This window comes from Oncorhynchus gorbuscha, linkage group LG09 (assembly GCF_021184085.1).
Source record: "Oncorhynchus gorbuscha isolate QuinsamMale2020 ecotype Even-year linkage group LG09, OgorEven_v1.0, whole genome shotgun sequence".
NCBI lineage: Eukaryota > Metazoa > Chordata > Actinopteri > Salmoniformes > Salmonidae > Oncorhynchus > Oncorhynchus gorbuscha.
The window spans coordinates 39,217,360-39,243,717 of record NC_060181.1 but is presented as its reverse complement, the minus strand read 5'-3'; the positions used below and the strand labels follow the sequence as shown (position 1 = coordinate 39,243,717).

The 26,358-nt window shown below is 41.9% G+C and overlaps 1 protein-coding gene across 1 annotated transcript in view; it reads left to right on the top strand.

Moving 5' to 3' along the window:
• LOC124043572 (chloride channel protein 1-like) overlaps positions 1-26,091 on the top strand; it is a 35,939-nt gene extending 9,848 nt beyond the window's left edge. The window contains exons 2-23 of the mRNA XM_046362286.1: positions 3,754-4,063; positions 4,350-4,481; positions 7,729-7,857; positions 8,331-8,464; positions 8,570-8,647; positions 8,873-8,951; positions 9,221-9,346; positions 9,524-9,608; positions 9,972-10,073; positions 12,906-12,990; positions 16,002-16,157; positions 16,645-16,714; positions 16,950-17,060; positions 17,668-17,881; positions 18,081-18,214; positions 18,306-18,490; positions 19,172-19,253; positions 19,788-19,870; positions 23,617-23,664; positions 24,148-24,252; positions 24,408-24,494; positions 24,715-26,091. Coding sequence (XP_046218242.1) covers positions 3,754-4,063; positions 4,350-4,481; positions 7,729-7,857; positions 8,331-8,464; positions 8,570-8,647; positions 8,873-8,951; positions 9,221-9,346; positions 9,524-9,608; positions 9,972-10,073; positions 12,906-12,990; positions 16,002-16,157; positions 16,645-16,714; positions 16,950-17,060; positions 17,668-17,881; positions 18,081-18,214; positions 18,306-18,490; positions 19,172-19,253; positions 19,788-19,870; positions 23,617-23,664; positions 24,148-24,252; positions 24,408-24,494; positions 24,715-25,185 — 3,006 coding nt within the window. The 3' untranslated portion in view covers positions 25,186-26,091. The remainder of the gene's footprint in view (positions 1-3,753; positions 4,064-4,349; positions 4,482-7,728; positions 7,858-8,330; positions 8,465-8,569; positions 8,648-8,872; positions 8,952-9,220; positions 9,347-9,523; positions 9,609-9,971; positions 10,074-12,905; positions 12,991-16,001; positions 16,158-16,644; positions 16,715-16,949; positions 17,061-17,667; positions 17,882-18,080; positions 18,215-18,305; positions 18,491-19,171; positions 19,254-19,787; positions 19,871-23,616; positions 23,665-24,147; positions 24,253-24,407; positions 24,495-24,714) is intronic.
• Positions 26,092-26,358: the final 267 nt, after the last annotated feature.

Below are 26,358 nucleotides of genomic sequence, written 5' to 3'. Positions count from 1 at the left end.
CACCTGTACATAACCCATCTGTAAATAGCCCATCCAACTACCTCATCCCCATATTGTTATTATTATTTATTTATTTTTGCTCCTTTGCACCTCAGTATCTCTACTTGCACATTCATCTTCTGCACATCTATCACTCCAGTGTTTAATTGCTAAATTGTAATCACTTCGCCACTAACGCCTATTTATTGCCTTACCTCCCTGATCTTACCTCATTTGCACACACAGTATATAGATGTTTTTCTATTGTGTTATTAACTGTACGTTTGTTTATTCCATGTGTTGTTGTTTGTGTCAAACTGCTTTGCTTTATCTTGGCCAGGTCGCAGTTGTAAATGAGTCGCAGTTGTAAATGAGAACTTGCTCTCAACTGGCCTACCTGGTAAAATAAAGGTGAAATAAAAGTATAAATAAATAAATTGAGCCACTAAAACAATATCATGCAAATGAAACAATAACAGTGTAGGTTTGAAGACCATTGAACTGTTAGTTTGGAAAATATTGGCGTTGACATGTTCCTTACAAGATGTTCTGCTGTTTGATAGTTTTTTTATCATAGTAATTAGTAGACTTGATTGACTGTTTATGCAAGTGAATTAGAATATGTCGTCTTCCGTTTAGAATTGGAATGTTATATTTCCCACCTCTCCAGTTTGATTGTGAAAGGTGTCTGTCGTGATTACAAAGTGGGTGAAATACTTACCCACAACCCACTGCTGGTCTTGTCTGATACAGGATCAAATACCTTGAATCTTGGCTTGATCTTTGGTTGGTGTAGTAGCTGACCAGCCACCTGCTCCCCCCACCCCCCGTCAGAAACGAATGTAATAGCTATCCCTCAAAAAGATACATTCCATGCACTGTAATTACACTATGATAAAAGCATGAATACTAATACATTAAAAGTAATGTAGTATTAGATGTATTAGACAATAGGACATTATTTTAGTGTGTCATGTATGTGTTTATGAAAGTATGTCCATGTTTCTGTGTGTGAGAGAGTTGCGAGGTGGAGTTATCTCTTTGCCAGATGTCTGGATGTGGTCCAGAGGGAATTCATCCAAATGTAGACCCACGCTTCCTCTCTACGAGATTTAAAGTCAACATGTCGAGGAGTTTTGTCTTTCTGTATGACCCGTCCGCCAGGATGCGGTGAGCTCCAAAAGTATTGGGACAGTGACAATGTTTGATTTGTTTTGGCTCTGTACTCCAGCACTTTGGATTAACGTGGATGCTACCATTACTTTGTGCCCAATAGAAATGAATGGTAAATCATTTATTGTATCATTTTGGAGTCAATTGTACTGTAAATAAGAATAGAATATGTTTCTTAACACTTCTTTATTGTGTATTTTTTATTTATTTTTTCATTTCACCTTTATTTAACCAGGTAGGCTAGTTGAGAACAAGTTCTCATTTGCAACTGCGACCAGGCCAAGATAAAGCAAAGCAGTTCGAAACACAAACAACAACACAGAGTTGTTGAATAAACAAACATACAATCAGTAATACAGTAGACATGGATGTTACCATGATTACGGATAATCTTGAATGAATCGTGAAGAATGATGAGTGAAAACATCACAGAGGCATAAATATCATACCCCCCCCCCAAAAAAAATAATGCTAACCTCCCCTGCTATTGTAATGGTGTTGAGGTTATAATGTCTTGGGGGGGGGGTATGAAATTTGTGGCTACAGAGCCAAAACAACAAAAAATGTGTGACTGTCCCAATACTTTTGGAACTTACTGTACATTATGACACTTGAACTCTCCCACATTCTGAAACAATCAATATATGTTTATTTATTTGAAGTTCTTCTTTGATACATGACCATTCACATTATATTTATATATTTTCATAACATACAGTACCAAGTCAAAAGTTTGGACACATCTACTAATTCAATGTTTTTTCTTTATTTTTACTATGTTCCACATTGTAGAATAATAGTGAAGACATCAGAACTATGAATTAACATATGGAATCATGTAGAAAGCAAAAAAGTTTAAAAAACAAATCTAAATATATTTTCGATTTTAGATTCTTCAAAGTAGCCACCGTTTGACTTGATGCAGGTTTGCACATGCTTGACATTCTCTCAACCAAAATAATTATTTTCTCAACGGTTCTTGGAGTGCCCACATATTCTGAGCATTTGTTGGCTGATTTTCCTTCACTCTGCGGTCCAACTCATCCAAAACCCTCCCAATTGGGTTGAGGTCGGGTGATTGCGGAGGCCAAGTCATCTGATGCAGTACTTCATCACCCTCCTTCTTGGTCAAATAGCCCTTACACAGCCTGGAGGTATGTTGGGTCATTGTCCTGATGGAGAACAAATGATACTCCCACTAAGCACAAACCAGATGGGAGGACGTATCGCTGCAGAATGCTGTGGTAGCCATGCTGGTTAAGTGTGCCTTGAATTCTAAATAGATCACTGACAGTGTCACCAGCAATGTACCCCCCACACCATCACACCTCCTCCTCCATGCTTCATGGTGCGAACCACACATGCAGAGATCACTTGTTCACCTACTCTGTGTCTCACAAAGACACGGCGGTTGGAACCAAAAATCTCAAATTTGGACTCATCAGACCAAAGGACAAATTTTCACCAGTCTAATGTCCATTGCTCGTGGTTCTTGGCCCAAGCAAGTCTCTTCTTATAGGTGTCCTTTAGAAGTGGTGTCTCTGCAGCAATTTGACCATGAAGGCCTGATTCACGCAGTCTCCTCTGAATAGTTGATGTTGAGATGTCTCTGTTACTTGTTCTCTGTGAAGCATTTATTTGGGCTGCAATTTCTGAGGCTGGTAACTCTAATGAACTTATTCTCTGCAGCAGAGGTAACTCTGGGTCTTCCTTTCCCGTGACGGTCCTCATGAGAGCCAATTTCATCATGGCCCTTGATGGTTTTTGCAACTGCACTTGAAAAAACTAAAAGTTTTTGACACTTCTCCAGATTGACTGACCTTCACATCTTAAAGTAATGATGGACTGACGTTTCTCTTTGCTTATTTGAGCTGTTCCTGCCATAATATGGACTTGGTCTTTTACCAAATAGGGTTTCTGTATACCACCCCTACCTTGTCTACTGTTATGAATACTCAGGGAGAAAAAGGTCTAGAGTCACACACAGAGCGCGGCAGGTGTTTATTTCACACTCACAGAAGGCAGGAATCGTGGTCACAGGCTGGCAATGGTCATACACAGGTAGTCAAACAGGCAGGTAAATCCAAACTCTGACTGAAGTCTATAACTGGTTCTCACAAACGAGCTAGGAAAAGGCTAAGTAGAGTCAAACGAACAACACCTCACAAAGGCACAAACAGAATGAACTGAACTAAATAAGGAGCTGATGAGACCAGGTGCGTAACTAACACAGGTGAAATCAATGAACAAAAATGACAGACAGGGCTACGTTCAAGAACACAAAGAAACAGAACACAAGGTTGACTAAGAAAATAAATGCAGAACCTTACATCTACAATGTAGGAAATATGAACTGTTACATGCAAATATACTGTATGTAATAATAATAGTATATATACTGCATGATATATATTTTCTTTAAAATATACACATTCAGAGCAAATTAAAATATCTTAAACTGTTGTTTTTTATTTTCCCAAAATAGAATGTTGTCATCCTAACCTTACCTGAACTACATTTTCGGCGGGTCTTCACTGTCGTCCTTTGTTCATGAACATATGGGTCATGTTCTGTAGTCTCTCTTCCTCCTCTCACTTTCAGCTGTATGGGGAATACCGTGAACACCCGGGTGGGTCTGGCCGGAGAGAGGCCACCCGACTTCTAACAGAGAGACAATGGAAGAAACACCACCACCATCACCATCACCATGGCCACCATCCACAGCATCACCGTGGCCACCATCACCACGGGCACCACCATGGCCACCACCATGGTCACACACATGGACACGGGCACCACAGCAGGCACAGGGGTCGGCATCACTCAGACGAGGTGGGACATGCACAAATGGCTACAGAGCAAGGCAACCCTTTGTCTATAAAGAAACGTCGCTCCTACTCAAAGTGCAGAGGTGAGAAGTCAGTGCTCATTAAAGTCGCAGATATTAAATTGACTCTAACAGTGTTCAAGTTAAAAGTGTCTTTATTGCCCCACAATACTCAGAGTTAATGTTGCACTTTCAAAATTGTTAGCTTGTGATCAATAGTTGAACATGAACATTGATCAAAACTGGTTATTGTTGTATTAAAATCAAATCTGATTTTAGAATTGATGACCTTTTAACCCTGTATAGTTACAAAGTATACATGTAGTTGAAGCTTTATTGTGAATTATCGTCTGTCATGGTGTTTTCTCAGACTGTGTAGCACGGGTACAGAGGTTCCTGGTCACCAAGCTGGGAGAGGACTGGATCTTTCTGGTGCTGCTGGGCATCTCAATGGCACTGGTCAGCTGGACCATGGACTACACCAGTGCCAAAAGTCTACAATGTACTACAATACCCACAATGCAACACACACTAAACCATCTTGTTTTATGTTGATGAGATATGTTTTTACAATGCTTGCATTCAAGCCACTGAACCGGCAATTCATACAGTTGCATGAATGCTTTTACAGCATAAATAATTATCTAACAAGACACCTGGTTGCTTATTGTTGAGGGTTAGGCTAAATGATTATCAAAAAGTGTTGCAAAACAGTTCAGCGGTAACCTGATTTGCAAAATGAATCTTGCAAAACAAACATTGCAAAATGTTTTACTTGAAATTATAAATTATGTTTATAGTCATTACCCAAATTAGGGGGTTGAGTGAAGTTTGTGCAGTGGAATCCCTCAAGGCTCTGTTCTTGGCCCGCTACTGTGCAAATTTCATATAATACCTTTCAGTGATGATATATAATTTACAGAGTAAATTTTCTCTGATACGTGGACGATACACATCTGTACACTGTATAGCTTACAAAAGTTTGTTACCAAGCTGCCTTAAAATTGGATTTCAAGTCCAATCTGGATTTTGTGTGGAGTTTACTTATTCTAATGTTACTTTAACCTAGTAAAGTAAGTGTAACTCACAAATTAGTATTTAATAACTTGTTGTATAAGTTGTTTTAAATTTGCAACCAGGCTGCCTTAAAATGTAAAGTTGTGTCAACTTCCTATACAGTTGAAACAACTACTTTGAAAATGACTAAGTCTTTGAAATGATATAATAGAGATTTCAGTAAGGATCATTACCCTCCCGTCTGTCACTTCACCATGTGTGAGTTTTTCAGTGTACTGAGTAATGTCAACAAATCAACAGATCACTTCAACTGCAATGGCATTCTCAGCAACAATGACAGAAACGTTTACCTTGTTATTCTTTGGAATCTACCTTCAACTGAAGTCGCTCTGGATAAAAGTGTCTGCTAAATGTAAAAAAAAATGTAAATATAAAAATGAACGGTTGTAAAGCATGCTGGATATTATTGTAATGAGCTCGGCCCCCCCCCCCAAAATATGTTGAAGTCATCTGAACTTGACACTTTCAGTCAGCACTACTGTTACAGAGCATTCGGAAAGTATTCAGACCCCTCCTCTTTTTTCACATTTTGTTACTTTACAGCCTTATTCTAAAATGGATTAAATCAAATAAAAAAAATCCCAGCAATCTACACACAGTATCCCATAATGACAAAGTGAAAAAATGTTTTTAGACATTTTTGCACATTTATACAAAATAAAAACAGATAAAACCTATTTACATGTTCAGACCCTTTGCCAGGAGACTCGAAATTGAGCTCTGGTGCATCCTGTTACCATTGATCATCCTTGCGATGTTTCTACAACTTTAATTCAATTGATTAGACATAACTTGGAAAGGAACACACCTGTCTATATAAGGTCCCACAGTTGACAGTGCAAATCAGAGCAGAAACCAAGCCATGAGGTTGAAGGAATTGACTGTTGAGTTTCGTTGTATTGAGGCACAGATCCGGAGAAGGGTACCAAAACATTTCTACAGCATTGAAGATCACCAAGAACACAGTGGCTTCCATCATTCTTAAATGGAAGAAGTTTGGAACCACCAAGACTATTCCTAGAGCTGGCCGCCCAGCCAAACTGAGCAATCGGGGGAGAAGGGCCTTGGTCAGGGAGGTGACCAAGAACCCGATGGTCACTCTGACAGAGCTCCAGAGTTCCTCTGTGGAGATGTGAGAACCTTCCAGAAGGACAACCATCTCTGCAGCACTACACCAATCAGGCCTTTGTGGTACAGTGGCCAGACGGAAACCACTCCTCAGTAAAAGACACATGACCACACGATTGACGTTTGCCAAAAGGCACCTAAAGGACTCTCAGACCATGAGAAACAACATACTCTGGTCTGATGAGTCCAAGATTGATGTATTTGTGCCAAGCATCACATCTAGAGGAATCCTGGCACCATCCCTTTGGTGAAGCATGGTAGTGGCAGCATCATGCTGTGGGGATGTTTTTTCAGCGGCACTGACTGGTAGACTAGTCAGGATCAAGGGAAAAATGAATGGAGCAAAGTACAGAGAGATCATTGATGGAAAGCTGCTGCATATGCGCTCAGGACCTCAGACCAGGGCAACAATTCACCTTCCGAAAGGACAAAAACCCTAAGTGCACAGCCAAGACAACCCAGGAGTGGTTTCGGAACAAGTGTCTGAATGTCCTTGAGTGGCCCAGCCAGAGCCCGGACTTGAACCCGATCAAACATCTCTGGAGAGACCTGACAATAGTTGTGCAGAGACGCTCTGCATCAGACTTGACAGAGCTTGAGAGCATCTGCAGAGAATAATGGGAGAAACTCCCCAAATACAGGTGTGCCAAGCTTGTAGCGTCATACCTAAGAAGACTCAAGGCTGTAATTGCTGCCAAAGGTGCTTGAACAAAGTACTGAGTAAAGGTTCTCAATATTTATGTAAATGTGATATTTCATTATTATTATTTTTTATAAATGTGTATACATTTATAAACACCTGTTTTTGCTTTGTTCATTATGGGTTATTGTGTGTAGATTGATGAGGGGGGGGGGGACTATTTAATCCATTTTAGAATCAGGCTGTAACGTAACAACATGTGGAAAAGGTCAAGGGGTCTGTTGCTTCAGTTGATTTGACTTCATGGTTGTGAATTTCTAAGTTGAGTAAACATTGTTTTTGTTAACTCGATTTGATAAGCTTTGACATTTTAAACTTAATATTTTGTCAACTCAACAAATGTAACAAATTGAGTTGACTTGGCTAGATAAAACTAGTCATTTTGACTGAATCTCAATATCTTTTTTTACAGTGTACATTTCGATGAAACACGGGTGAAACTAAGCAAGTCAGTGCCTCTCTCACAGAATATTACTAATGGCAAGAGAAACATCTACAAAGGGAAAGGACATCTGTCAGTCCAGATGGATTGACAGTTCATCCAAGAAATAGGGCATCTTAGTGTATTTTCTTTGTAACTGTCTGTGTCAGTGTCTGCCCTGTCATAACCAACTTCCCTTTCTCCTCTCTTCTCACCCCCCTTACCTTATCCTCCATCCTCTTCCCTCATCTTCACCCCTTTTTCTGTGTCTTCCCCTCATTTCCTCCTCCCCCTCCTCCCTATTGCCCTTCATCCTTCCCCTTTCTGTTTTGCTCACCTGCTCCTCTACCTTCCTGCTTTTTCTCACATCCCTTCACATGCCTCACTTTCACCCCTCCCCTCAATTTCACTCCCCCCTGTCAGTGTATAAGTGGATTCACTGGGAGCTGAGGGGTAATGTCCTGCTCCAGTACCTGGCTTGGGTCAGCTATCCCATGGCGCTCATCATGTTCGCCTCCTTCTTCTGCCACCTGGTCGCCCCACAAGCCATCGGTGTGTACCCGCTCACTCACTCAATGCTTACTGCTTACTTTCCCCATCACCCTCCACCCCTAATGACCTGTTACCCACAGTCCGTTATCCATTGATCTTCTCCCCTCTCTGCTTGTGTACCTCACACACTGATGACCTCACTGTCTATCTAGAGCTATGACCTTTCCTTGTTGTTCTGAGACAAACATATATTTGGTTTTCCTGTAAAACAGCAATTTTGTAATTCTACCTCTTCCCTGACCTCTTTTCACCTCCCCACCCTGTCTGTCTGTCTGTCTGTCTCGCTATCTCTTGCTCTCTCTTTTGCTCTCTGTCTCTGTCTCTCTCTCTCTCTCTCTCTCTCTCTCTCTCTCTCTCTCTCTCTCTCTCTCTCTCTCTCTCTCTCTCTCTCTCTCTCTCTCTCTCTCTCTCTCTCTCTCTCTCTCTCTCTCTCTCTCTCTCTCTCTCTGTCTCTCTCTCTTTCTCTCTCTCAGGCTCTGGTATTCCTGAGCTGAAGACCATTCTCAGAGGGGTAGTGTTGAAGGAGTATCTGACTGTCAGGGCTTTTACTGCCAAGGTCATTGGTCTGACTGCAGGTCTGGGCAGTGGGATGCCAGTAGGGAAAGAGGTGGGTTACACACACTCACATCTGATTCCCTGATTACAGCTATCTAAAAAGCCACTACAAGTTTCCTTGTTTCTGTCCCCTTGTCTTCCACTTTTTCTTCCCAAGGGCCCGTTTGTTCACATCGCCAGCATCTGTGCTGCTGTGCTGAGCAAGTGTATGATGTTCTTCTCGGGAGTCCATCAGGTGAGCAGTTACTTGACCAACATTGAGAACACGGACATTACAGTTTTGTCAGATCACTTCGCATTATACTTTTAGATGTTTTTCCAATGAGGTTCTCTTTTCCTCCCTCGGTTCCTTGTCTACTTGTATGGGATCCCCTTTCCCTCTGTCTGTCTGTCTGTCTGTCCCTTCCGCTCTACATCTCTGCTGCCCTCTCTCTGTCACCGTCTCTCTGTGTGTCAGTAGAGCCCATACTGCTACACAGACATCCTTACAGTTGGCTGTGCGGTTGGGGTGGGTTGCTGTTTCGGTACCCCTCTTGGAGGTACAACACTGTTTTCCTTTTCGATTCACCTTCCATCCATCTAGTATAAAGCAAGCTACAAAATCAGCTCAAGCAATTGTCATGTGTCTGACAATCAATATAGGCACGGTGTTGAAATGGCCTCAGTTACGTGTATTTGTGACAGGTCGTCATGGCAAGTCTTCAAAATGCAATATGCGATCTGGAGTTGAACTATGTGCCACATTTTCTGATATGACGTCTGACTGATATTTGACCTCTCTCTTGCTTTGATCCTGCCGCTCCACCAGGGGTGCTGTTCAGTATCGAGGTGACGTCCACTTACTTTGCTGTGAGGAACTACTGGAGAGGCTATTTTGCCGCCACCTTCAGTGCCTTCATATTCAGAGTGCTCTCTGTGTTCAACAAAGATGCAGGTGGGTCCATGAACTACATGCACGAGGAGGTATTGCGGGCTGTGACACAACAAAATGTGGAAAATGTGAAGGGATGTGAATTTCTGTGAAACTATACATGATAAATAGTATAATGTTCGTGTATAAGTTCTAAAACTCTCTATTTCCCTGCACCCCCTGTCTTTTCGTCCTCCACAGTCACCATCACTGCTCTCTTCCGCACCAAGTTCCGCATGGACTTCCCCTTTGACCTCCAGGAGCTGCCTGCATTTGCCATCATCGGGTGAGAGAAAGGGTCGAGAGCCCCCAGGAGCGTGGTGAGGGCACGGTGACCACACTGTGTGTAGTTCGTTGTCGTAACCCAACATGAATGCCTAACCTCATTCTATGTGCCATAAAGCTCTTACATTGGTAGTTATTTTAAGAACGGAGATGGCGTGTATGGTTTTGCTTGCCAGTGTGCTTGCTTCAGCTTCCTAGATTACAGATCTAGAAAAAACGATATTACAGGCTAGGTCGACACCAACTAAACGTACATCTGAAGCAGGCACACATACTGTATATTATTCCGAAAATGTACCTTCTCTTGTTCTTATTTGAACCTTGAGAGTGAGTGAGGTAAAGGTGCTGGTGGTTGTCACTGCAGGATCTCCTGCGGCTTCCTGGGGGCCTTCTTCGTCTGGCTGAACCGCCAGGTGGTGCTGTTCATGAGGAAACCCAACGCCATGACACGCTTCCTCACCAGACAGTGAGTTAAAGGGACGGGGGTGGTGTATTTTGATGAGACACATGAGGAAAATGCAAACCTGAATTGGGGAGGATCAGGCTAGGGGCTTAGTAGAATGGAAGAGAATAGAATAGAATCATCCATTGTCTTTCTCCAAACAAAATTGTGTTGCCGACTGGTGCGTTTTACAAGAACAGACAATCAAACCATCATCCAGACATTGATCGATCCATCTATAAGCAATTAGTGGTCTCTGAAAAAGAAACTAGTTACACTCTCGCTCCAATAGAAATGAATGGTTTAGCAGCAACCAGTGCAGCTGCTTTTGTCAGAGCTGAACATAGTTACACTGTGGGGAAGATGATGGATGGGAGCACTGGAATTAGACCAACAGAGACCAGGAGGATGTAATTATATTGTCAGCTTTGAGAGTGTTAAATTGGTGCTTGTTCTTAGGCCTGTCCTACTGGGAGAAAGAGGGAAGTTATCTTATAGGAGGAGAAACAGGACATTTGTGAAGAGGGTATTATGGCATAGGGTGCAGTTATATTCAGAGGATTATATAGTGCCATCGTAAAGTATTCACACCCCGTGTCTTATTCGCCATTTTGTTGTGTAGCAAAGTGGGATTAAAATGGATTTAATTGTCTTTTTTTTGTGTCAACAATCTACACAAACTACTCAAAGTGGAAGAAAAATGCTTAGACAAAAAAAGCACTAACATACTTTGGTTAGATAAGTGTTCAACCCCCTCAGTTAATACATGTTAGAATCACCGTTGGCAGCGATTATAGTCTCTCTGGGTAAGACCTTTGCAAAGCTGGATTGTACAATATTGGCCCATTATTTCTCTTTTTAAACTCCAAGCTCTGGTCTAGTTGGTGGTTGAGCAGTGCTAGACATCCATTTTCAAGTCTTGCCATAGATTTTCAAGCCAATTTAAGTCCACACTGTAACTAGGCCACTCAGGAACATTTGATGTCATCTTGGTAAGTAACTCCAGTGTACATTTAGCCTTGTGTTTTAGATTATTGTCCTGCTGAAAGGAGGATTTGTCTCCCAGTGTCTTTTGGGGAAAAAAGCATACCGAAGCAGGTTTTCCTCTAGGACCTTGCCTGTGCTTAGCTCTATTCCTTTTCTTTTTATCCTAAAAAACTCACTAGTGCTTGCTGATGACAAGCATACATGATGCAGCCACCACCATGCTTGAAAATATGAAGAGTGGTAAGTCAGTGATGTGTTGTGTTGGATTTGCACCAAACAAAATGCTTTGTATTTAGGACAAAAAGTGCATTTTTTTGTCACATTTTATGCAGTATTACTTTAGTGCCTTATTGCAAACAGGATGCATGTTTTGCAATATTTGTATTATGTACAGTCTTCCTTCGATTCCCTCGGTCATTTAGGTTAGCATTGTGGAGTAACTACCATGTTGTTGATACATCCTCCGTTTTCTCCCATTACAGTCATTAAACTCTGTAACTGGTTTAAAATCCCCATTTGGCTTCATGGTGAAATCCCTGAGCGGTTTCCTTCCTCTCCATCAATTGAGTTAGGAAGGACGCCTGTATCTTTCAGTGGCCGTCAGTGCCATTTAAGATGAGGGAGGACAAAGAAAAATGTTCTTCTCATGAGCATGGCCTTATTTTCTATTACAGCGTATTGGATGACTGTTATTCATATTCTATTCACCCAGTTCCATGTAACAGTGATAGGTTTAGGCTACTACATGATACTCACATTTTCCCTGTACCCATCATGAGGTTGCTGCAACCTAGCCTATGAATGAAAGTTTACAACCTAAGTGCACACAGGTTGAGAGAGAAGTTTGAGGTGATAGACAGTGACACATGGACAGACAGTGACACAGTCAATACCACCTACCACTCTTGCCTGCATCTAGCTGATATAGGGTGTAATCATTAGTCCAACAGTTGCAAATATGAGTTTCTATTGGACAAATTCAGGTATGTTTATCCCTGTTTTGTTTTAGCAGCGTGTGATTAAATTTTGCATAGTTTTATCTAAAAAGGATAACGTTTTTAAATGTTTTAAAATGTTTGTTTTTATGAAGTTCACTGAGGATGGTCCTCCTCTTCCCCCTCTGAGGAGCCTCCACCTGTATCTTTGTAGTGACTGGGTGTATTGATACACCATCCAAAGTGTAAATAATCATTTCTCCATGCTCAAAGGGATACTCAATGTCTGTTTTTTTTGTTATCTTCCAATAGGTGTCCTTCTTTGCAAGGCATTGTAAAACCTCCCTGGTCTTTGTCGTAGAATCTGTGCTTGAAATTCATTGCTCGACTAAGGGACATTACAGATGATTGTATGTGTGGGGTACAGAGATGAGATAGTCATAAAACAATTATGTTAAACACCATTATTGCACAGAGAATTAGTCCATGCAACTTATTTTCTGACTTGTTAAGCTAATTGTTACTCCGAACGTTATTTAGGCTTGACCAAACATCATTTTTTATTAATTTCTAAAAATTTTTTAAAATCAGAATTCCACTTTTACACTGCTGGGTTATTGTGTGTAAATCAGTGGCACAAAATCTAAATGAAATCCATTTTAAATTCAGGCTGTAACACAACAAAATGTGGAAAAAGTAACAGGGTGTGAATACTTTCTGAAGGCAATGTATGCTGTATGCCACTTAGCAGACATTTTTATCCAAAGCTATTTACAGTCATGTGTGCATACATTTTACGCAAGGGTGGTCCCAGGTATCGAACCCACTATCCTGCCATTGCAAGTGCCGAAGCGTGCTCTACTAGCCGAGCTACAGAGAACCACAGGGACATAGGGTTGGAACATAGAGTTTTTAATCCCTTTTCTTTCCCCAGCCGACTGATTTTCCCCGGTGTTGTGACCTTAGTGATAGCCAGCTTGACCTTTCCCCCTGGATTTGGACAGTTCATGGCTGGAGAGGTCAGAGTTCAAATATAATTGTATTTGCCAATTTTTGTTTCATCTCTCACTATGAATATGCTCTGTAGAAGTCCCTGTTTATTGGGACTTGAAAACATGTTAGTAACACTTCACAACACTTTGATGAATAAGCATAAGTTATTATAAAGTGTTACCAATATTGTTTTGTTTAGCTTAAATGCGACTGTTACCTACTTTTCTCAATCATGAAAAGTGTCACTGCAGATCAACATTCATAGGATCATCTAACGAGTATAACTATTTACCAAAATATGTCAATTGGGAATTTTGGGGCTTTCTCATAACTAAAAATACCCACTAGGCACAAATATATTTGACTCAACATGGTTTCCACGTCATTTCAACCCAAACATTCTATGTGATGACGTTGAGTCAACGTGGAAAACAAATCAACGTGGAAAAAAAGTAATTCACGTCGCTTTTGTCACCCAACTTTTAACATACATTATTTTGGGGTTGAATTCACGTTAGTCGACAACTCAACCAAATGTAAATCAAAACTAGACTCTGCACTCACGTCTGTGCCCAGTGGGCTGGCTGCTAGTAGCAGTCTGTTTCTGGTCTCAAGACAATTCTACAAGGAGTTGGCACCCAGGTTAAACCTGGACTGTGTAATCTAGATGTTCAGTATTAGCTGGATATTAATTGAAGAAGCCTCTTTGCCCAGCCATTCAGAAAAATGCCCTAGGTTAATCTTGTGTTTTGAGACCCCTTAAAATAGCCTGCATAGTTAGTGCCTTATTAGGTGTGTTTAAAGCAGTCAGAAACACCTGTGTGCAGTGGGATCTTCACCCTCAAGCTACGATGTTTAGCATTTTTTAAAGATGAAACTTGTGCCCCATTTCTACCGTGTTAAAATGCCGAGGTGGTTCCAAAACAGACCATTATGCTCACAGTACAGTATTGGCAATTATTTCAAAACCTCTCTTTTGGAACTATATTGAATAGGCCTACAGGTTGACATATTTGCACACAAAGCAATCTTCATCTGCAGTATTTTGAACGAGTTCTGACTACAGTACAGTTGGTTTTGTCAAAATATGATTCGACATTTATATATACAGTACCAGTCAAAAGTTTAGACACACCTACTCATTCTAGGGTTTTTCTTTATTTTTACTATTTTTCTACATTGTAGAATAATAGTGAAGACATAAACTATGAAATAACACATATGGAATCATGTAGTAACCAAAAAAACAAATGTTAAACAAATCAAAATATATTTGAGATTTGAGATTCTTCAAAGTAGCCACCCTTTGCCTTGATGACAGATTTAAACACTCTTGGCATTCTCTCAACTAGCTTCACAAGGAATACTTCTCCAACAGTCTTGAACGCTGCGCACTTGTTGTCTGCTTTTCCTTCACACTGCGGTCCAACTCATCCCAAACCATCTCAATTGGGTTGATGTCAGGTGATGCAGCACTCCATCACTCTCCTTCTTCAGAATGCTGTGGTAGCCATGCTGGTTAAGTGTGCCTTGAATTCTAAATCGATCACAGACAGTGTCACCAGCAGAGCAGCCCCCACACCATCACACATTTTCCTCCATGCTTCACGGGGGGAACCACACATGCGGAGGTCATCCATTCACCTACTCTGCATCTCACAAAGACACGGCGGTTGGAACCAAAAATCTCAAAGTTGGACTCATCAGACCAAAGGACAGATTTACACCGGTCTAATGTCCATTGCTCGTGTTTCTTGGTGCAATAAAGTCTCCTCTTCTTATTGGAGTCCTTGGGTAATGGTTTATTTGCAGCAATGCAACCATGATGGCTTGCTTCATGCAGTCTCCTCTAAACAGTTGATGTTGAGATGTGTCTGCTACTTTGTGGCGCTCTGTGCAATGTGTGACTATACTGACAAACGCTACGGGGTGGAAAAGAAATTGGGCTGCAATTTCTGAGGCTGGTAGCTTCAATGAACTTATCCTCTGCAGCAGAGGTAAATCTGGGTCTTCCTCTCCTGTGGCGGTCCTCACGAGAGCCAGTTTCGTCATAGGCCTTGATGGTTTTTGCGACTGCACTTAATAAAGACACTTTAAACGTTTTAGAAATGTTCATGTCTTAAAGTATCTCTTTGCTTATTTGATGCTGTTCTTGACATAATATGGGCTTGGTCTTTTACCAAATAGGGCTACCTCCTGTATACCACCCCTACCTTGTCACAACACAACTGATTGGCTCAAACGCATTAAGAAGGAAAGAAATGCCACAAATGAACTTTTACAAAGGCACACCTGTTAATTGAAATGCATTCCAGGTGACTATCTCATGAAGCTGGTTGAGAAAATGCCAAGAGTGTCATCAAATGGTGGCTACTATTAAGAATCTCAAATATAAAATATATTTGTTTAACACTTTAATTACTACATGATTCCATAGTCTTGATGTCTTCACTATTATTCTGCAATATAAAAAATAGAAAGGTGTGTCCAAACTTATGACTGGTACTGTATATATTAAACTATTCATTACACATTTTAACACAATTGCACCTTTACTGTTTTTAACACTTTTTCATTAACACTTTTTAACCCTATTTTTCATTAACACTATTTTTATTTTATTTGAATTTTTACCCCCTTTTTCTCCACAATTTCGTAGTATCCAATTATTAGTAGTTACTATCTTGTCTCATCGCTGCAACTCCCGTACGGGCTCGGGAGAGACTAAGGTTGAAAGTCACGCGTACTCCGATACACAACCCAACCAAGCCGCACTGCTTCTTAACACAGTGCGCATCCAACCCGGAAGCCAGCCGCACCAATGTGTCGGAGGAAACACCGTGCACCTGGCGACTTTGGTTACCATGCACTGCACCCGGCCCGCCACAGGAGTCGCTGGTGCGCGATGAGACAAGGACATCCCTACCGGCCAAACCCTCCCTAACCCGGACGACGCTAGGCCAATTGTGCGTCCGTGGGGCGAGTTCTTGCCATTACGTTTTCCATCTTCCTTTCCCTTCTTTCATGCCACCGCCAGCTAATGCCCAGAGAATGCATCAACTCCCTGTTCGACAACTTCACCTGGACCAAAATATGGGGCTCCCCCCCTTCCCCCGGCCTGGGGCGCTCCTCTGCCTGGCTGCACCCCGACGTCAGCGTCTTTGTCATCCTCCTGCTCTTCTTCGTCATGAAGGTACCCTTCCTCATTCCCCTGCTCCCTCCTCCCTCTTTCTTTTCCACCCTGTAGCGCTTGTCAGTATGGTCACATGTTGCACATAGCGCCACTCAGTACAATGGCGGACTCCTGGTTGAGTCACTCATCTCAGTAGAATAAGAATCTCCCTCAGAGAGACTGTGGTGGAGATGTAATCCTTAGCACTCCATCAGTATCAAACTCGACATAGTTGCCTAGAGATTTCCACTGAGTGTACTGGAGGATAAGAGTGCAATACTGTGAGTGTTAGCATCAGTAGGATTAGTATTTCCCATCGAGGAGATAGTGATGTGTATCTTGTCACAATGGCATTATTGGATTGGAGAAATGTCACCGAATAGACTAGTCGGGAATGTAGTCTAGTATTTGAAAAAAACAATTCAAGTCAAATCCTCTATACTTTTGTGGAAGTGCTAAGATGCATTAACTCTGCTCAGTTACTAATTGAATTCCATCCATGTCCCAGTTTTGGATGTCTGCTGTTTCGACGACGATGCCCATCCCTTCTGGAGCCTTCATGCCTGTCTTCATACTCGGTAAACAGAAGCACAAGATTATCATATGTTATTAGTTGTAATATGAACACAAATTCCATTATCCATTTTTTACATTTCTTTGTTCAAATAAATTGACAGAGAGAGTGACCCAAAAGCCTACAGTCCTGGGGGGAGGGGGGGAGGGGAGGGGGGGGTGTCTAAACATCATATAGCCAACATGCAAAGTAAACATGACATTCCGCCTCCCATATCCACCATTTGTCCCCCCCCCCAGGAGCCTCTTTTGGCCGGCTCGTGGGGGAGATCATGGCTGCCCTCTTCCCCGATGGGATTCTGTTTGATGGAATCTTGTACCGCATCATCCCAGGAGGGTACGCAGTCATTGGTTAGTCTCCCTTTCCACCTCCTCCTCTCCCTGTCTCAGTCAGTGCCTGCCCGTCATCCCCATTTGGTGTGACAGTGAAATGTCACTGTCTGTTCCCCCTCTCCTGTCCTCTGCTGTCTCTGTGACCATAAACCAATACGCTACCATTAATCTCCTTCATCTTCCCTCTCTCACCCTACAAACCCCCCTCTTTTCCTCTGCTCCTTTCATTCCATCCATTTTACTCTTTCTTCCTTCGCTATTCCCACATGCCGTCCTGTACATCATTACCAACCCTGGGTCCCTGATATAATGTTTCTCTTCCTCACCCCTCATCCCTTGTTCTTCACCCCATTCCTCATCCCTTCTTTCCCTCCTGCCATCCCTCCTGTACTTGTCCACAAACTATGAGTAGTGTGTTACCTCTTCCCATTAATCCCTCCCATCTTTTGCCATCCACCCATCACCCCCCCCCATTGTTTTGTATATCCCCCTCTCTTATGGATCATCCATCTACACATCCCTTCCACCTGCAAATGCCTGTTTTCTCTCCTTTTCTCTTTCTACCCATCCCTCTCTCCCTTCCTCTGTCTTCCATTTCCTTCCTCTTCTCCCTCCTCACTCCCAGGAGCGGCGGCACTGACCGGGGCGGTGACCCACACGGTGTCCACGGCGGTTATCTGCTTTGAGCTGACGGGCCAGATCTCCCACATCCTGCCCATGATGGTGGCCGTTATTCTGGCTAACATGGTGGCCCAGGGCCTACAGCCCTCGCTCTACGACTCCATCATCCAGATCAAGAAACTGCCTTACCTCCCTGAGCTGGGCTTTGGACACATCAGGTGTGCAAAGAGAAGCTGCAACCAAGGTGACATGTTGGCTCTAAGGGGGCCCAGTTGCATTGAGGGTCTCATGCTAAAAGAATGAGTTGTTTGAGTCAATATGGCCGCCTCAGCATGCTTGATTCTTCAACATAAACACACCCGTAGTACACAAGTGTTGAGCATGAATTAATGATTGGCATTTCCTTCTGACTTACAGCCAGTATAACATCTTTGTGGAGGACATCATGGTTAGGAAAGTGAAGTTTCTCTCATTACAGTCCACCTACAGGGAGTTGATACACCTCCTGGATTCCACTTCTCTCAAAACGATACCACTAGTGGATTCAACAGGTAAAAATGTATGCATTCTTTGTGAACGTGAGGATACATTTCAGTGTCTTCATTTCTTGAGTGGTTCATCATCATGTGACTCTTCCTGTAGACTCTATGATCCTTTTGGGCTCCATCGAGCGGTCAGAGCTCCACGCTCTCTGTGATTGGTGGCTCTCTGCAGAGAGGCGGATCCTCAGGCAGGAACAGCGTTTGCAGGAACAGAACCAGTATGCCAAAGAGAGCTGGGAATCCTTTGCCTTTGTGGATGAAGATGACGAGGAGAGTGGAGATAAGGTGTGTCAGAGAGACCAAGGGGAAATGTTCATGAGGAATCAAAAACACACTCTTAGAAAATCAATCAAATCAAAGTTTATTGGTCGCCTATAGGGTTGTTATGGTGACCGTATTACCGCCACACCTGCGGTTACGAGTCATGAAGTCAGTCAACCCATCAGCTAAATATGACACAGCCAGATCAGGACCTAACATAAGGACAACTCAGAGTATGTTATTTTGTTCTTCTGAATTAAACTACATTTTCTTCATATCATGTTTCTTTAGACCAGTCTAAAATAAATAATGGATTTATCGTGAAGGTGTAGGCTATATTACATGGATTTATTAGACTTTTTAAAATGTAGATGTTCCAAAGGTCTGCATCAGTGACTTGTAGTCTGTGTGGAAGCCAGGAGATGCTGAATGCATTTATCTTAATTAACGGTCAATTACTGTGAGACCGGCAGTCATTTTCTTGACAATCAATTTTGTGACCGCCACAGCCCTAGTCGCATACATACGAAGGGTACTAAAAGGATTCCTTGTTCGGTGACAAGGTTCTACCTGGAACCAGAAAGTGTTCATCTACAGGAACAAGCTGGAAAACGCTTACTGAAGGGCCTTGCTGCAAGGAACTTGCATTGTGCCATTATTTAAGCTGTCAACGTGATGAATTTACTGTTTTGTTCAATTTCCCAGAGTACCCCAGTTCAGGAAGAGAGCAATGGCCCCCTGCCATCTCCTAAACCACAGGAGCCCTTGTCCAATCACACAGCTCCTGGTGAGTTGAACCATCTCCATGGAACAATGCTTCTATGGGTGCCTGGCAACAGTGTCATCTATTATTATACAGCTCAGTGTACATTCATATTATTATACAGCTTATGGTATATTCATATTATTATACAGCTTAGTGTACATTCATATTATTATACAGCTTATTGTATGTTCATATTATTATACAGCTTATTGTATGTTCATATTATTATACAGCTTATTGTATATTCATATTATTATACAGCTTATTGTATATTCATATTATTATACAGCTTATTGTATATTCATATTATTATACAGCTTATTGTATATTCATATTATTATACAGCTTATTGTATATATTCATATTATTATACAGCTTAGTGTACATTCATATTATTATACAGCTTATGGTATATTCATATTATTATACAGCTTATTGTATATTCATATTATTATACAGCTTTGAATTATTTTGTTATCAATCTTAACATCAAGACACCTTTGTAGAGGACTTTGGCCTTCGTCCATCACAACTTTTATCATCTGTCCTTTTCAGAAAAGGGCCATCTTCAGTCTGTTAGGAGAACTCTACGGAATATCTTCACCTCTCGAGACAGACAGGCAGAGGGACAGTCACAGGTAGTCTAAAACTGTGTGTGTACAGAATGTCTGTGTCTGTGCCTGTGACTCTACGTTAGTGCTGGGCGATTAACCAACATGTCAGTTTTCTTGTTCGTTTTTTTAAACAACTAATTGACCAACGTCGGTTCAATTATTTTGAATTCCATGTTTTTTTACTTCTGTGAGCTCAATGCACATTTTCTCTGGAGATAAATCAGATCAAGCCCGGAACTGTGCGATGTAGTAGGGAGTTGTAGTTTCCAACAGGTGAATATTATACTTAGTCTGGCACATTAAACATGGTAATTGACTACAATGATCATAATCCGTTGTGCACCTACTTGTCCAGTCTGTGTGGCGCAGACACAAAGAGGGAGAGATGAGACAGAAGAACTCGCTATCGAGAGGGATAGAGAGCAGGTACTTCGTGAGGTATCTCGACCTGAAAATACATAATCTAAGTGATTCATAGTTTGTATTCAGCAGTCATAAAAATATGCCTTATTTGCTTTGAAGAACTAGGCTACTAAAATTGTGATTTTGTCAGATGGCATAGGCAGCAGCTCTATAGAGATGAGATGGTGGCTTGGAATGAAATAAATTAATCAAATAATACAAATGTAATATACACTGTGTACAAGACCTTCTCTTTCCATGACATAGACTGACCATACTGAGACAGGTTTAAAGGACTATTTTGAGACATGGATTGTGTATGTGTGAATGGGCAAGACAAAGGATTGAAGTGCCTTTGAACTGGGTATGGCAGTAGCAGTCAGACGCACCAGTTTGAGTGTGTCAAGAACTGCAACGCTGCTGGGGTTTTCACAGTTTCACGTGTGTATCAAGAGTGGTCCACCACCCAAAGGACATCCAGCCACAACTTGACACAACTGTGGGAAGCATTGGGGTCAATATGGGCCAGCATCCCTGTGGAATGCTTGTGACACCTTGTAGAGTCCATACCCCCAACCAATTGAGGCTGTTCTGAGGGCAAAAGGAGGTGCAACCATTGACACAGGAAGTAAGGGTGCTGAAGGCGCTGCACCGCACTGTGAAAAATCTGCATTAAAACAGTTCTAATAATAATAATAAACACAAAAAATGTATTTTAAAAAAAACTTAATCAAAGTAGCGCTCTTGGACTTTACTCGCCATGTATTAGTGGACCGGTATTGTCGCCTGTAGCACGGACAAAAAACCCAACCAACCTCAAAGCACTAATCGCTCAGCACTGCCGTGCACACACCAATATCTTCCTAACGATCACTAAAGTATTTCTGGTGCAGCAACTAGGGAGAATTGAGCAGCAAATAAATTACTGGGGAAATGAGCTGTTGAGATGTAGATACAGTTGAAGTCGGGCGTTTACATACAACTTTGACAAATACATTTCAACTCAGTTTTTCACAATTGCTGACATTTAATCCCAGTAAAAAGTCTCTGTCTTAGGTCAGTTAGGATCACCACTTTATTTTAAGAATGTGAAATGTCAGAATAATAGTAGAGAGAATTATTTAATTCAGCTTTTTAATTTCTTTCATCACATTCCCAGTGGGTCAGAAGTTTACATACACTCAATTAGTATTTGGTAGCATTGCCTTTAAATGGTTTAACTTGGATAAACGTTTCAGGTTTCCTTCCACAAGCTTCCCACAATAAGTTGGGTAAATTTTGTCCCATACCTTCCGACAGAGCTGGTGTAACTGAGTCAGGTTTGTCGGCCTCCTTGCTCGCACACGCTTTTACAGTTCTGCCCAAAAATGTTCTATGGGATTGAGGTCAGTGCTTTGCGATGGCCACTCCAATGCCTTGACTTTGTTGTCCTTAAGCCATTTTGGCACAAATTTGGAAGTATGCTTGGGGTCATTGTCCATTTGGAAGACCCATTTGCGACCAAGCTTTAAATTAACTTCCTGACTGATGTCTTAAGATGTTGCTTCAATATATCCACATCATTTTCTTTCCTCATGATGCCATCTATTTTGTGAAGTGCACCAGTCCCTCCTGCAGCAAAGCACTCCCACAAGATGATGCTGTCACCCCCGTGCTTCACGGTTGGGATGGTGTTCTTTGGCTCGCAAGCCTCCCCCTTTTTCTTCCAAACATAACGATGGTCATTATGGCCAAACGGTTCTATTTTTGTTTCATCAGACCACAGGACTTTTCTCCAGAAAGTACAATCTTTGTCCCTGTGTGCAGTTGCAAACCGTAGTGTGGCTTTTTCATGGCGGTTTTGGAGCAGTGGCTTCTTCCTTGCTGAGTGGCCTTTCAGGTTATGTTGATATAGGACTTGTTTTACTGTGGATGTATATACTTTTGTACCTGTTTCCTCCAGCATCTTCACAAGGTCCTTTGCTGTTGTTCTGGGATTGATTTGCACTTTTCACACCAAAGTACGTTCATCTTTAGGAGACAGAAAGTGTCTCCTTCCTGAGCAATATGACGGCTGCGTGGTCCCATGGTGTTTATACTTGCGTACTATTGATTGTACAGATAAACGTGGTACCTTCATGCGTTTGAACCAGACTGTCCCATGATGTCAAGCAAAGAGGCACTGCGTTTGAAGGTAGGCCTTGAAATACATTCACAGGTACACCTCCAATTAAGTCAAATTATGTCAATTAGCCTATCAGAAGCTTCTAAAGCCATGACATCATCATGACAGAGCTTTCCAAGCTTTTTAAAGGCAATGTCAACATAGTTTATGTAAACTTCTGACCCACTGGAATTGTGATACAGTGAATTATAAATGTAATCAATTGTTGGAAAAATGACTTGTGTCATGGACAAAGTAGATGTCCTAAATGACTTGCCAAAACTATCGTTTGTTGACAAGACATTTGTGGAGTGGTTGAAAAATGAGTTTTAATGACTCCAACCTAAGTGTATGTAAACTTCCAACTTCAACTGTATCTTCTATCCTCGGTGGTTTGATTGTAAAACCATATTTCAAGATGGTAAATATAAATATTTAGCCATTACGTTTGCGTGGGATGAATCTCATTACTGAGCTCTGCTCTCTATACGTACACACACTCTCTTATCTAATTGCGTGTGACATGAATTCACATGAATTGCAAATGGAGATTGTTCCGAGTGTGTGCATAGTCAAACATATTCCCTCTTAGTTCTATATGTTAATCAACATGTGACTTATGGTTATTATTTCCCTGGTATGGCTGGTTGGCTTTTCATATTACCATTTTATACTGCAAATATGAAAAACAATGCATGTTAATGATACTCAAGGATGTACTTGTAAGTACAGGGTTTGAATGTGCACCTTTTGGTCAACCTACTGTATCTCCCTATTCAATGAGGATTCTAATATTTTGTCACCTGTCGTAGTTGTGCAGTTTTCTACTGGGTAGGCCAGCCTTTGGTTTGAATTGTGCACCCCAAACTCATGACTATTTCATAATGAAAAGTTATTGTTATATTTCACACAAACGCCTGGCTTCAGAGATCAATAAGAGTACATCGATGAACATGCAGCCCACACAAAACATGTTATTCTTGACACTGCATTCAACCAAATCATTCTATATATTTTGAGGAGACAAATATGAGTTATTGGTTTCAAGAACAACCGCCCTCAGCTATGTTATGGGAAGCAGAAGTGTAGAGACTCTCGTCACCTCATCTTGAAACTCTTCAAAGATAGTGGGGGACTAAAAATGTGTGCATGACGTTACTCGGGAAGTGTCTTATCTTATTTTATTTTATCTTATCTTACCTCTATTTTCTCTCTCTCTCATCAGGAGCCTTGCGCCAACCCTCTCCTGTCCGATACGATGACACCAGAAGAGGTAACTGATCTCATTCAGGTCCACTTAAGTGCAGCCCCAAGACCCTTACTTCCCCTGATGCCATGCAAAATTATTAGAGTAGGCTGCCTTGTACATTTTCCAACACTTTTGTACTTTAAAAAATATATATTTTTTACCTTTATTTAAATAGGCAAGTCAGTTAAGAACAAATTCTTATTTTCAATGACAGCCTAGGAACAGTGGGTTAACTGCCTGTTCAGGGGCAGAACGACAGATTTGTACCTTGTCAGCTCGGGGATTTGAACTTGCAACCTTCCGGTTACTAGTCCAATGCTCTAAAGACTAGGCTACCCTTGTCAAAAGGGTCTGGGTTAACATGTTGAAACACATAAGAGGGTTAAAAAGTGTCAACATCCATACATCTCTTATGGAGGCAGTTGACATTGAAGGTTGCGTTTTAGAGTGTTTTTAGCCCATTACAGTGTTGCGTTTCTTGACATTGTGTCTGATTGGCTGGAGCAGATCAAAGAATGGGAGGAGGCTGAGATGGACAAGCCAATGGAAATTGATCAGATCCGAATAGATCCCTCCCCTTTCCAGCTAGTGGAGAGGACATCATTACACAAGGTTGGTTCAAGTGCTGCCAATTCATACCAATTTGGAGATATAGTATCTGACATCATGTCTAGACACATGGAAATACGAGTGGATTTGCTTAGAACAGAAGCCATACCAAAATGTTGCGGCCTAATTTGACGTCTGACCTTTTCTGCCTGTCCCAGACCCACACTCTCTTCTCATTACTGGGCCTGAGTCATGCCTATGTCACCAGTATCGGAAAACTGGTGGGTGTTGTTGCACTTAAAGAGGTAAGAAAACGTCCTTTTCTCTTTCTTTTATCTCTTTCTCTACTTCTGTTTCACAGTATTTCATTATCTTTTGCTTGTGACGGAACCTGCCAGTTTAGTAAGAGTTGAGTCAAATTGCCTTATGAGTCTACTCATCATGCTATTTTCACGTAATTGAATGTTGTGTTCTTCTAATGTGTCCCCTCCCTTTCCCTGTTCCCACTACCCCATTCTCTCCCAGCTGCAAAAGGCCATCGAGGGCTCCACCCGTAGCGGGGTCCGGCTACGTCCCCCTCTGGCCAGCTTCAGCAACACCAGCCGAAAGTCATCCAAACCCCAGGCAACCTCCGCTGCCTCCTCCCCGACCACCCCCTCTTCCCCTCTCTCCCAAGCTCCCATCTTCCCCCATGCCACTGCCCCGCCACCTCCCCCGACACAGGAGGAGATGGAGGTGTGGATCGAGGGCACGAGGCGGGAGGTGGCGGAGGTGAACAGCAGCAGTAGTAGTAGCAGCAGCGGAACGGGGAGCAGCAGTAGCCCCTCACTACCCCACTCCTTGCCCCTCTCCATCCCCCTCACCTCGCCCCTCTCCATGCCCCTCACCGTTGCTCTCTCCATCCCCCTCGCCGCCTTCTCCTCTCCCCTCACCGCCCTCCGGCCTGTCGCAAAGCAGCAAGTGGAGGAGGAGAGTGAAGATGAGCAGCCCATCTAGCCTTACAGACGAGTGATGTTTTTTTATAACGTTTTTTTTTTATCCCTCCATCTTCTCTCTCTCCCTATTGCCCTTTCCCTCTTTCGCTCTCTCGCTGTTCCTTCTCGCACCCTCTTTATTCACTCGATGAATGATGTCTGTGAATCCACGAGGAGGAATAATCTGGGCTCGATAGTAGTACTTGACCTTTTAAGATTAGAATTGATGCCATTGGTTTTTAAACAGAAGACAATGGCTACCAGTGGTGCTCCAAGAGCTAAAAAATCAACAAGGCCCCAAAACGACCTTTACTAAACCCATCCTCACCTTGGGAGGGAGTTTTATGATCACCATGCTGGGTTGATAGATGACAGTGTTAAATCAGACTGACGACAGCCAACTCAGATGTAATGATGCTAGAGGTTTTTTACTTAATGATGCCATGACTCCAGCTGAACAACCGCCATCCCCCTCTATAATTTAGATTAATCGCTCACTTGATGATAAAGCAAAACAAACACATACTGATGACATTATTATGAAACTTGGTGACTTTTACATTGGTGACTTTTCCTACCTCCTCCAAAAAAGCTGGGTTGTGTTCATTAGGCACCAGATGGAGATAAACGGACTGAAACAAGGGGGACTACCTCGACCTTGGCCAATAAGAAAGGCTCATTTTCATTTTACACTGCGAAACATTGTAAAACATTACCCTTTGCATGCCCTAATGAACAAAACCCTAATGTTCTTCTGGCACAAATCAAATCATATTTTATTGGCCGCATAGACATATTTAGCAGTTGGTATTGCGGGTGTAGCAAAACGTGTGTTCATAGCTCCAACAGTGCAGTAATATCTAACAATTCACAGCAATACACACAACAAATCTAAAAGTAAAAGAATGGAATAAAGAAATATATAAATAGTAGATTGAGCAATGTTGGAGTGGCATTGACTAAAATACAGTAGAATAGAATACAGTATATACATATGAGATACGTAAAGCAGGATGTAAACATTATTAAAGTGACTAGTGTTCCGTTATTAGAGTGGCCAGTGATTCCAAGTCTATGTACTGAGCACAGAAGAAAAAATCTACGGTATGACGCAATGCTTTATCTGAAAAGTAGTTGGATGATGAATGAAATTCTGTCATTCTACCACAACCACCTTTTGCTTTCTCCCGCTCTC